Source organism: Triturus cristatus, chromosome 5_1 (genome assembly GCF_964204655.1).
Source record: "Triturus cristatus chromosome 5_1, aTriCri1.1, whole genome shotgun sequence".
Taxonomy (NCBI): domain Eukaryota; kingdom Metazoa; phylum Chordata; class Amphibia; order Caudata; family Salamandridae; genus Triturus; species Triturus cristatus.
Genome location: NC_140587.1, coordinates 53,555,885 through 53,568,955, shown reverse-complemented (window position 1 = coordinate 53,568,955; position 13,071 = coordinate 53,555,885). Strand labels below are relative to the sequence as shown.

At 41.6% G+C, this 13,071-nt stretch overlaps 1 protein-coding gene across 1 annotated transcript in view; it reads right to left on the bottom strand.

The window, feature by feature from the left end:
• The window catches only part of LOC146830152 (uromodulin-like), a 369,504-nt gene that overhangs the window by 298,686 nt on the left and 57,747 nt on the right, over nucleotides 1-13,071 (bottom strand). The window contains exon 2 of the mRNA XM_085604401.1: nucleotides 9,188-9,349. Within this exon, the coding sequence (XP_085460527.1) occupies nucleotides 9,188-9,349 (162 nt within the window). The remainder of the gene's footprint in view (nucleotides 1-9,187; nucleotides 9,350-13,071) is intronic.

Genomic DNA, 13,071 nt, shown 5'->3' with positions numbered 1-13,071 from the left:
CACTCACTCCCAGTCACAGATCTGGGTTGAATCCATCATCGTTCTTTAGCTCACTTCACTGCCCTAGTTCAGACCCAGCTATATGCAAATCAGTCTTGACCCTGTGCCTCATGGGAACAGTCCAGCCTGCACTGCCAAGCCAGGTCTTCCCTGGACCTTAAACAAGCATCCCAGGACTGGTTTCAGGGTAACACCCCTCATCAGCAAGGCTAGCTTGAATTCAGTGGCAAAGTGAGCAAGGGAACCACGGCTGGGCATACCTTGCCAACTTAGGGCAAACAAAGCAAACACAAGAAGATGATGGACGGAGTGCTGAAACTTTTCAGACACTCAACCCCAGTCACAGATCTGGGATGAATCTATCATCGTTCTTTAGCTCTCTTTGCCACCCCAGTTCAGACCAAGCAATATGCAAATCAGTCTTGACCCCGTGCCTCATGAGAACAGTCCAGCCTGCACTGCCAAGCCAGGTATTCCCTGGACCAGAAACAAGCATCCTGGAAACGGCCTAGGGGAAACACCCCTCATTAGCCAGTAGCACGAACAGCGCTGAGAAAATCAGCATGAACTGCACAATGCGGTATGGAGGAGTGCATGGCGATTCAAAGACCATGGAGTGGAGTTTCTGGGAGTAGTTGCCTCAAGGGTATGAAAAAGAGTGCAGCATCTATATGGTCAGGGATCTTTATGGTGAGGGACCATCTGAGGAGAAAACAGGCTGCAGCTGCTATAGCACCAAGGACCATGAAGCAGCTGCTTGAGGGACCATGGAACATCTGTTTCACGGATGTGGAATCAGCCAATTCAAAACACGGACCATGGACGAGCTGCAGTGACAAGGACCACTAAGAAGCTATTTAAGAGGCTAAGGAGTGTCTGCTTTAGTGACTGTGAATCAGAGGCAGAGACCAGGATGCAGCTGCTTGTGAAATAAGAGGGCAGCTGCAGCAGTCAACACAGACTTGCTGCTTCACTGGAAGGGACAACAGAGCAGCTGCTTTAGGGAACCGGCCTGAGATCAGCTTCTCCAGGCTCAGGGAGCAGCTCCTTCAGTGTAGGGGGGGGGGTACTAGTGAACAGATGCTTCATGGGAAGGGACAGGAAAGCAACTAATTTCAGGGGCAAAGACCTCGGAGCATATGCATGAGTAGCATGCACTACCGAGCACCTTCCTCAGGTGCAAGGTGATTGAGCAGCTGATTCAGGGCCAGGAGCATGGAATGACTGCTTCAGTCTCAGTGACCACTGAGCAACTACTAAGGGGCCATGAAGCATCTGTCTCAGGACGCAGGACAGAGCTGTTTCAGGAGACTATAAAGCATCTGCTTCATTGACAGAAACTGATGAACAATAGGTGAGCAGTCTAAATATCGAAAATTTTATTTTGACCTACAATGATATTGAGTTTAGAATATCGAAGGGACAGAATATCGATGTCAAGAATATCGATGGACAGAATATCGACCCTAAGGTAAGTAATATCGATTTTTTTTATATCGATGTTAATATTATCGAAGTTAGTAATATCGATATCAAATATATCGATGTCACTAATATCGATAATTATAATATTGCTATGTATTTTATTATGTATTTAATATGTATGTGTTAATTATTTTTTGTTAAGTGTTCTACTGGTTTTAAAATATATGTATACAATTTTTATATGTTAATAATGGTTTTTTTAAGTTAATTTTGTGTTTTAGTACTGTAGCGGGTTGTGGGTTTATAGGGGAATAGGGTGGGAAGTAATTTAATTATATGAATTGAATTATAAATTTTTGGGAATTATAAATTAATTTTAAATCATTTTTGCGTTTAAATTCTGTAGCGGGTTGTGGGTTTATAGGGGATTAGGGTGGGAAGTAATTTAATTATATGAAATTAATTATACATTTTTAGGAATTATAAATTAATTATAAATAATTTTTGCGTTTAACTTCTGTAGCGGGTTGTGGGTTTATAGGGGAATAGGGTGGGAAGTAATTTAATTGTAATTAAGTAATGTTTTTATTTAATTATTGGTATTGATAATTATATTATTGTTCATTAAGTATTAATTGGTAATTAATTTTTATTAATTGGTAATTAGTTTTTATTAATTGATTAATTGATAATTATGTTAACTGTATTATTTTATTATTTGAGTGTTTCGTGTGTTTATAGGGGAATAGTGTTGGAAGTAATTGAAATCAAATTAAGTAATTATAAATTTGTTGTTGGGTATTGATAATTAATTAATTGGAGATTAACTATTAATTGGTAAAATTATAATATTTTGGTTATGAAAAAGAATTTATTGTTGATTAATAATTAATTGGTAATTAAATATGTTTAAATATTATTTATTGATAAGTCTAATTAATATACTAATAAGTAATTATTAATTGGTAATTAATGTATAATAATTATTATTTTGGGTATCAAAAATAGGTAATTGTTTAATATTTTTTAATTGGTAATTAATGTTTGATAATTATTTTTTGGTATAAAAAATGTAATTGATCAATATTTTTAAATGGGTAATTAATATTCATTAATTATTATTTATTGGTATTTATTAATAATTGATTGCTAATTAATTATTTATTGGTAGTTATGTTTTTGATAAATATCTTGGTATTTGTAAGTAATTTTGAGTTATTTAATAATTAAATTATTAATTATTTTAAAGAATTATTTTATTTATAAGTATGTTATTTTTAACTTCTAAGCTATCCAACACTTTCCCTACTGTTGCACTCTCTGGAGTTGGAGTAGTAATTTTTACTCCTACGCTATCCAACACTTTCCCTACTGTTGCACTCTCTGGAGTTGGAATAGTAATTTTTACCCCTACGCTATCCAACACTTTCCCTACTGTTGCACTCTCTGGAATTGGAATAGTAATTTTAACCCCTACGCTATCCAACACTTTCCCTACTGTTGCACTATCTGGAGTTGGAATAGTAATTTTTACCCCTACGCTATCCAACACTTTCCCTACTGTTGCACTCCCTGGAGTTGGAATAGTAATTTTTACTCCTACGCTATCCAACACTTTCCCTACTGTTGCACTCTCTGGAGTTGGAATAGTAATTTTTACCCCTACGCTATCCAACACTTTCCCTACTGTTGCACTCTCTGGAGTTGGAATAGTAATTTTTACCCCTACGCTACCCAACACTTTCCCTACTGTTGCACTCTCTGGAGTTGGAAGAGTAATTTTTACCCCTACGCTATCCAACACTTTCCCTACTGTTGCACTCCCTGGAGTTGGAATAGTAATTTTTACCCTTACGTTATCCAACACTTTCCCTACTGTTGCACTGTATGGAGTGGGAATTGTAATTTTTACCCCTACGCCATCTAACATTTTCCCTACGGTTGCACTGTCTGGAGTGGGAATACTAATTTTTACCCCTACGCCATCCAATATTTTACGTACGGTTGCACTCTCTGGAGTGGGAATACTAATTTTTACCTCTACGCTATCCAACACTTTCCCTACTGTTGCACTCTCTGGAGTTGGAATAGTAATTTTTACCTCTACGCTATCCAACATTTTCCCTACTGTTGCACTCTCTGGAGTGGGAATAGTAATTTTTACCCTTACGCTATCCAATACTTTCCCTACTGTTGCACTCTCTGGAGTGGGAATAGTAATTTTTACCCCTACGCTATCCAACACTTTCCCTACTGTTGCACTCTTTGGAGTTGGAATAGTTATTTTTACCCCTACGCTATCCAACACTTTCCTTACTGTTGCACTCCCTGGAGTTGGAATAGTAATTTATACCTCTACGTTATCCAATACTTTCCCTACTGTTACACTATCTGGAGTGGATATAGTAATTTTTAGCCCTCCGCTATCCAACATTTTCCTTTCTGTTGTTTTTTTTGCAGCTGGAGTAGTAGTTTTATTCTCTCTGCTATTTAATATTTTTTAAATATTTTAGCTAATGTAGTATATAATTAATTTTAATAATATTTAAATTAAATGTATCTTTTAATTTGTTATACATAATTATTTAATTTTTATTTATATTATTGTTTTATGTGTGTAATGTTTTTGCAATTTTTAATATTTTTTAATAATTTATAATTTTTTAAAATAATTATTAAAACATTATTAAGTAAGTCTATATATTATATATTATATGTATATGTTTAATACATTTTTTATTAAATTATATTTATTATTAATTTTTAACATTATGAAATATATTTAATTATGTTTATTTTATTTATAAGTATTATTATGTTTATTTTACATATTTTCTGTAACAAAAAAAACCCCAATATTTTTAAAAACGATATTTTTGACATCGATATTTTATTTTCGATATTTTTGTACTTACCATGTTGTAGATAGGATGTCGATATTCTTGACATCGATATTTTTATAGGTCGATTTTCTGACCTTCGATATTTTGTCAGAGATCCTGAACAATAACATTAAGGACTATGAAACAGCTGCTTCAGGGACCAGGGCACAGCTGCATAAGGGGCATGGGCCAGGGCACAGCTGCATAAGGGGCATGGTCCAGGGAGCAGCTGCATAAGGAGCATGGTCCAGGGCACAGCTGCATAAGGGGAATGGTCCAGGGAGCAGGTGCATAAGGGGCATAGTCCAGGGCACTGCTGCATAAGGGGAATGGTCCAGGGAGCAGGTGGATAAGGGGCATAGTCCAGGACACAGCTGCATAAGGGGCATGGTCCAGAGAGCAGGTGCATAAGGGGCATAGTCCAGGACACAGCTGCATAAGGTATGTGGGGTTACTGCCTCTTTACCGACCTGTCATTCTTTTATTTTCTGGTAAATACTCTCATTGAGAGTATTTACCAGAAAATAAAAGAATGACAGGTCGGTAAAGAGGCAGTAACCCCACATATTTGTTTTTCTTCCCCCCTCTTGGACCTAAAAGTAACTGGGGAAAACCTTTCTCTTATATACACAGCTGCATAAGGGGCATGGTCCAGGGAGCAGCTGCATAAGGGGCATGGCCCAGTGAGCAGCTGCATCAGAGCAGAGACCAGAAGGTAACAGAGACCAGAGACCCGAATATTTGAGACTGGTGTCTCTTCTTATTTATTTGTAATTTATACAGCTTCAAAGTTGTATCGAGCAGACCAGTGTCTTGGGTTCTTATCACAAAGGCTTTTTTGGTGGTTGCTTCACTCATTGTCGATCTGCAGAGGCTGGTGGATAAAGGTGAAATCAAGGCCCTTGTTTCATTAGATCTTTTAGCAGCCTGCTATTGGCAATGCTACTCTGCCCACCAGAGTCAGCAATGTGATTATGTCTGGGAGAGTACTCAAATAGCTGATGTCTTTGTGATCGGCCATCACCAAATTGTCATGCTACCTTTTAATTCTTAGTCGGGAGCTCTTGATTGTGGCATGCATCAGGGTTCCATTCTTTCCCCTTGCTATACGAGACTGCTGTTGCTCCTTCTCAACCAGATGGGTGTGCACTTTGACCTCTATACTGACGAGACCCCGGTGATCTTTGGGCAGCCCTGAGGATTCTCCATCTTCTCCAATATGGCACATAGCTTAGCCTTGGTGTGTTGGTGGATGTCAGAGAATTGTATGTAAATAAACACTTCAAAAGTGTAACGACTGATCTGTCTAGCTGGAATTTTTCACATCAGATTCTTGTTTGGCCGCTCACTATTGGTTCTTTCCCCTCTTCGTCCTCAGTACTTTGTAACTTGGCACTCATGCTTGACTCTAACTTGTTGCTTGAAGCACAGGCAGTCAAGGCAGCCGGTTCCTGTTATTTTCAGTTGTAAACTCTACAGCACATCCTTCTTCTTGTTGATAGGAATGTTTACATCTCTGTAATGAATGCATTCGTTTAATCTCACTTTGAGTATCTCAAAGCCATTCATTTAACTTCTCCAAAAACGTTTTGAATCTCCTTCAGCTTATTCAAAACATGAATGCCAGGCTTCTTTGTAAGGTGGAAGAAGACATAGGGCCCGATTCTGATCTCGGTCGGAAGGGCTCCGAATCGGATTTGGTTTTACCTAAGCGGATCCGAAGCCCTTTTTTCTGACCGACTCATTCCCAATTCCGAGCGACCAAGTACGATTCCTGGAAACCCCCTAGCACTGACCAAATAATTTCCAGAAGGCATACGGAGAGATAGAGCCCTCCAGAGCCAAATCGTACAGCTCTATGGAGTAGGTTTTCCAAGCGAGCAAGTATGATAAATGATTCGGACAACCTTTACGATTCCGTTTGCCCGGATCGAAAAGGCTGCCGGAATCGGTCTTTGGAGGCCCGTAGCAGGCCCCCCTTCACCCAGGGCCCTCCGACGTGTGCCTGTGGGGGTACCCATGGGTCCTTCCTTTCAGACCATGCACAGTGTGGCAGTACCAAGTGATACCCACCGTAGTCAATGGGAGCCTGTGCACGCGTTCAGTACACAGGCTTCCATTGAAGTCAATGAGAGTCCAACCGCATCGTATCCGGATGTATTCAAATGCATCGCACTTATTCAGTCAGACTCCCCTTACACGAGTCGTACGGAAAGCATTCCAGACACAGGCGGCTTTTGTGTTTGCTTTCCAAAAGAGACTGGAATCGGGCCCATAGTTTTCCACTCCTCTTAATGCAACTCATTTGTCCTCCCATCCGAAGTAAAATATTATTCAAATCAATGGTTGTTGAACATAAGGCTATTCTCTAAGGGTTTCTGGATTCCATTCCTCTTAGTTTCAGGAGGTTACAACACTCAGAACCTCTTCCCTTTTTGAATGCACCTTCTCAGTGGCGGTAGTCAAAGGATGAAAATCTTCGACTTTTTCTGTACAATCTGAACAATCGCTCCTTCGGTTTAGGATGATGGTGAAAGCCAACATGTTCAGCAACAGAGCAGCTGTTTTTTGTGTGTTCTGAACTTCAGTGTAGGTGGGCAATATAAACAACTGTAATGTAACGTAACAGAACATAACATGACATATCATAACCAGGCAGCAGCTACTTCAGGGACAGGATATAAGGAGCAGCTGGGAAGATGTTGGAGCACCTCCTGCAGCCCTCACTGGACCACTCATTCTTCTTCTGATGGCAACCCATGTCCAGGGATAGACCTTGGCACAATATTCAACTGTAAACTTAATAGGGAAAGCTATTGAACCCATAAACCATCAACCCACTAACTCCTATTTCACTGAAATTATTGTTTTGTCTTCCTTACGAGGGTGTCCTGATTCAGGTTTGGCAACACTCGCCCATCATCACTGACTTCTTCCAGGTCACTTCCTGCAGTATTTTCTCCCTCACCTGTGGAGTGCCACCATCACTCTTCCACCTCTACATTTTTGGGGAAGTCTATAGGCTTTCTTTACCCTGTATACTGTCCCTCACAGTCAGTCTGTGTGCCATTAGGTCACACAACACGTGATAATTTTCAGTCGTTGACGAATCCTGCAGAATCGCAGAAGGCTCCCCCACAAATCTATGAGTAGGTCAATTTTTATAATCAGATTTGAGGCAGTTTAAAATAGCAGTTTTTAAAGGAAACCGTTTTGTCCATTATAGCCTTAGCTTCTGTTGTCTGCTGTTCACGTTCTTGAATGTTTCCTACAACACTAATGCCCTACGGGCACCATGTTATGGACAGCCCAGTTCTACATGCCCTGGTGGATTTTCAGTAGCCGGAGTGGAGAGATGGGCAGGTAGCTTGAATTGGGCGCTCAAGCATCAAAAACAAGCAGCCGTCTTGAACAGCCCAAGGAGACACCTTTAACACTTCATGTAGCTTTCTTGAACAGCCCAGTCAGTCTAGACTGATTTGCATATGGCTTGGTGCAAACTGGGGTGGCATAGTGAGCAAAAGACCGATGGATTAAACCTAGATCAGTGACTGTTATGTTCGCCCTAAGTGGCCAAGGGTATGCCCAGACGTGGGTCCCTTCTTCGCTGTGCCACTGGATTTAAGCTAGCCTGGCAGATGAGAGGTAATACCCAAAACCGGTCCCATGATGCTTGTTTCCAGTCCAGGGAGGACCTGGTCTGGCTGTTCGAGCTAGACTGTTCCCATGAGGAACAGGCTCAAGACTGTTTTGCATATGGCTGGGTCCAAACTGGGGTGGCATAGTGAGCAAAAGAATGATGGATTAAATCCAGATCTGTGACTGGGGGTGAGTGGTTGAAAAGCTTTAGCACTCTGCCCATCATCTTGTGTTTTCTTTTACAGCCCAAGCAGCCATCTTGAACACTTCATGCAGCTTTCTTGAAGATCCCAAGCAGCCATCTTGAACACTTCATGCAGCTTTCTTGAAGATCCCAAGCAGCCATCTTGGACACTTCATGTAGCTTTCTTGAAGATCCCAAGCAGCCATCTTGAACACTTCATGCAGCTTTCTTGAAGCTCCCAAGCAGCCATCTTGAACACTTCATGCAGCTTTCTTGAAGATCCCAAGCAGCCATCTTGGACACTTCATGCAGCTTTCTTGAAGATCCCAAGCAGCCATCTTGAACACTTCATGCAGCTTTCTTGAACAGCCCAAGCAGCCATCTTGGACACTTCATGTAGCCATCTTGAACAGCCCAAGCAGCCTTTTTGAACAGCTCAAGCCACCTGGAACAGCCCAAGCAGTCACCTTGAATTGCCCATGCTGTCTGTGACACTTTTAGCCAGTCATGTAAGCTAACAGGACTGCGCATGCTGAGAACTGAGAACTGTAGATATACAATTGGAATGCTAAAACTGAAGCTACAAATACCAGAACGCAAAGTGTGCTTGGTTTGAAAATTATTGCTACCTCAACATAATATGATTTATTTTTTCCATTGGTGTCTTGCATTTGAGATGAAACATGAAACAACCAGGAGACAGAAAGACAGTTCGTGTTTAGAAGGCAGCATTAGTTACTTGATTTCTCTTACAGACCACACAATTTATGCTCTCTCCTGAGTCAGGGGCTTATTTACAAGCCCCTTGCGTCACCCCTAGGTCACTTTTCCCATGTTAAAAATGATGCAAAAGTGGCGCAAGGGACTTCTAAATAAGCCCCTTATAGTGAAACATGACAAAAAAAAAATGACCCAGTATTCCTTTAAAGTCCTAAAACAGTTTCTGCTCAAGAAGTTATGTTTTGAACACTAAACCCGCTAGGATAGTACTAGGGCAAACATCACGTTACTTTGTTACTAAGAAATCATTCAGCAGAAATCGAGATACAAAGTGTACCTGTTGTTGCAAGCTCGTTGATGGTCGTGAAGGTCTCTTCTGTTCTGAATAGAGAGCTTGTGGGGGGCGGTGTTGTAATGCTGCTTACGGTGGCCCCAGCAGTGTATACGAAGGGCGGTGTTGTAGAGTTGCTTGGAATGGTCAAAGGTATTATGGTGTTTTCTGTTAAAAGCACACACATACAGTGTCAGTGAGGAGGGGTCAGACAGGTTTCAACACTACATCCACTTGTAACATCAGAATTGCTGTTATAAATATTAACCCTCCATAAGGTACACAAATGCAGAGTGACAGGCACCTCTAAAGTAAAATGTCCATAAAGTTTTAAATATTGAATGTACTAAGATGTTTTCTTATTCATTTATTTTTTAGTTTTAGATAGCACAAACTCGACCCGAAGTTATCAGAGCGCTTTACATGAGCACCAGTTGCATTACAGACGGACACATTCATTTTGTTAGGCATGGGGAGATTAAGTAATTTGCCCGGAATCACAGGATGGCAAGGGTCCCTGCCCAGACTCTAACATCGAGGTCGACCGTTCTAGCGGTTAGGCCACATCCTCTCCCCAGATGTCTTTTTAAACATTTGACTCACACCTCTAGGCACATACCTCCTCTCCTGCTTCCCACCTGTCTTTCATTTGTATGTCTCCACCTGGAGACTGGTATAGATGTGTGAGCCTGCTGAGGTGAGGCAGGATGAGGACCTCTCGTCTATGCTGGCAGCCTCACCTTACTCATCAGCAGGGCCACTGGAATTATGTGATTTTGCACCCATGGCATTTTTTGCATAAATGTGGATTTGCCACATTTACCACTTAATCCATCATCTACTCCATAATCTGCAGATTTTTCTATCTTAAATTCACCAAAAGTTTCTTATTGCTATATTTGGATATAAAACTGGTGCTAATGAGGTGAAACCTTTGCTCAGACAGGGTTAAAATGTAAAAATGTAAAAATAATGATGTAGTGGTAGAACAGATTATGCCCCATTAGGCAGCATAATTTGCCTTTTGATGCCGCATAATTTAGTCAACCGACCCTGACACATATTTTGAACCTCCAATGCTGCATAATTCCAATGTCCCTTTGGCAAGGACAGGGTATTTTCCATATGAAGCCTGTGGGCCACCAAAGAGCACCCCTCCTTTCTCAGAGTTTAATTTAATTCATTTTTTATGGAGCAAACTTGGCCCAAACATTATACATTTATTTAATTCATTCACATGGATGCAAAATTATTTGATCCGAACCACTGGATGTTGAGATGAGGCCAGGATCCAATCTTGGCTCCCCAGTTGAAAAGTCCACAACTCTGACCTCTAGTTCACATCTCTTCACCAGTAAACATGTGTCTACTAAAAGGCCTGTTCCATCAAAAAGAAATTCAGCATTCTCTTACACATAAAAATACTGATAGTTTAAACTGCACATAATTATCTGAATATAAGAAACCTTGTTCCGGTGCCTTTGCTGTAGGCATTTCAATGAGTTACAGCTGTTTCTGGCTCTGTAGCTGTATCTGGAAGCATTCCAACCTATCAATGTTCATGCACAGTGCCACCCTAAGCAATCTCCTGCCGTATGCAAATCAGTACTGACCCTGCTCCTCATGGAAAGAGTGCAGCCATGCCAGGCAAGGTTCCCTCCAGAAGGGAGCACAGCAGCAGAATGATTATGGCCTTTTGTGTCTCCTCAGAGAGGCATAGCAAGGATGAGGTGGCACAGCAAGCAAGGGATCCCTGTCTAGGCATACACTTTGCCACTTACGGCATTATATCAAACACACCAAAGGTGATTTGACGTATGCTTATAAATAGTTTACAGCACTGGGGAAGATTCAAACCCATCATTGTACTCCTACTCTAAACACAAGTCCTCCATATGCAGATCAGTTGAACACTGATCCTTCTGGGCATAGTTCATCTCACAGTGCCATCTGATGCCCCCTCCTGAAGAAAGAATAAGCAACCCAGACCAGTTTCAGCCTAGTCATGCTACACCAGTGAGGTATAGCATAGATCCTGTGTCAAAGTTAGCATACCCATGCCCTCTAGGTGCGTTGCATCAAAAAACACCAAAGGTAGTGGGAGGAATGCATGCAAATAGTCTAATCCACTGGCATTCTCTGTGGATAGTATCCCAAGCCGTCATGTTTTACTCACTGTGTCACTCCAGAGAGAAGCTCACCTTCTGCAAACCATTACTGACCCTGCTCCTCATGGGAACAGTCCATCCCGAACAGCCAGACGAGGCCCCTCCAGAAGGAAACACAAGCAATCCCAGACTCAAGCTGTACTTTGCTGAGGAGAGTTGAAACTGGTCTGGGGTTGCTTGTGGTCGCCTTCTAGAGAGGATGTAGCCTGGAAGCTTTGTCTGGACTGTGAATATTGGAGCAGGACCGAAACTGATTTGCAGGTAGCAGTTCTCAGTGACATAGCGGGCAAAAACATGGTCTGAATGTGGCCCAAACATTTACCAGTGGCTGAGATAAATTCAAGCGTTCCATCCATGACTGTGTTCTATGTTCCATCTATTTTGAAGTATATAAAAGATGCATCCACAGGATGCCAGGCTCTGCAAAACCTCAGATTCCTACTAATTTAGGGAAAATCACAGCTGATTCCAGCTCAGGATTGAGTATTCATTGGAGCCAAGTTCTGCACAGGTTTAGAGAGGAACTTTCTTTCCTTGGATGGACTAGCCACACTTAAATCTCCTTTGATAACTCCTTTCACCAAGAAGTGGACTCCAGCAATAGAGTGGCTACAAAGTCAGCGCTTCATATCAACCACAAGCCCATGCTCCCCTGTTCTTGTCTCTACCTCAAACCACCATCTATTGTCTCTTTGGGGATCCTGTGTTCATGACCTGGAATTCTGATTTCAGTATCTCAGAAACTCAGAAAGGAATGGTCACAGTGGTTGGTGGTCTCAAGCCTGTTGAAAAATAACTCCCTGGACCCTCCTCTTCTGAAGACTTTAACCACAGACACCATGTATATGGGAGGGGGCACCCTGTACTACTTTGAGGTTCGAGGACATTGGTTAAAGTTGGAAGGAAATTATTTGCCCAATTGGAGAGTGTTGTTGCAGTTGTCCAGGCTCTTACAGCATTCACCCCTCTCCTGGCAGGCCATGCTGTATTAGTTTGTTGAGACAATCACGTGACTTGCTTGTGTGTAAACGGATAAGGGAGAAAGCAAAGTCAGCCCCTACCAAAAATAGCTTACTTCTTAGGTTCGGGCAGCGTTCAATTTGTTTTTTGGGACATGTTTCCTGGCAGGTTCAGAGAATTTCCTAGTAGACAAATTGAACAGAGTGTTTTTCTTCTCTATGAACTTTCATCTCCATTCAGACCCATTTTGATCCTTGGTTCTGCAACTAGGAATTTCCGGATGGACCTATTCACATTCTAGTTAGGGGTTCCACTTCCACAATTTTTTACCAGATCAACATGCCCGATGGTGCTTGAAATAGTTGACCTCTCCTAAGGAGAGCCCAGAGTTCTCCTTAATGCATTTCATTTTATTTTCCTCCTCCATGGGTGCTCAGGATTATTCAGCAGGAGAAGGCTCAAATAATTAATAATCACATTGGAATGTTGAGAGCTCAATTAAAGACAATGGAATAGCTTGGATCTTATAATGACGGTTTAAGCCCGGCCTCTAACATTCCGATGTTTGTCTTCATGTTTCTCCCTTTTCAAATTAGAACATTCTACCCTCTGTGGGCGGAATGTTCCAATAGCCTTATAGCCCTTCTGCCTCGGGCTATACCTGCTGTTAAAGGCCTCCTCCCTCGTAATAGGCCCTCGCCAGTGGCTCAGGCCTATAACTCAGGTTCAGGGCCTTTAACAACTGGCATAGCCCTTGGCCAC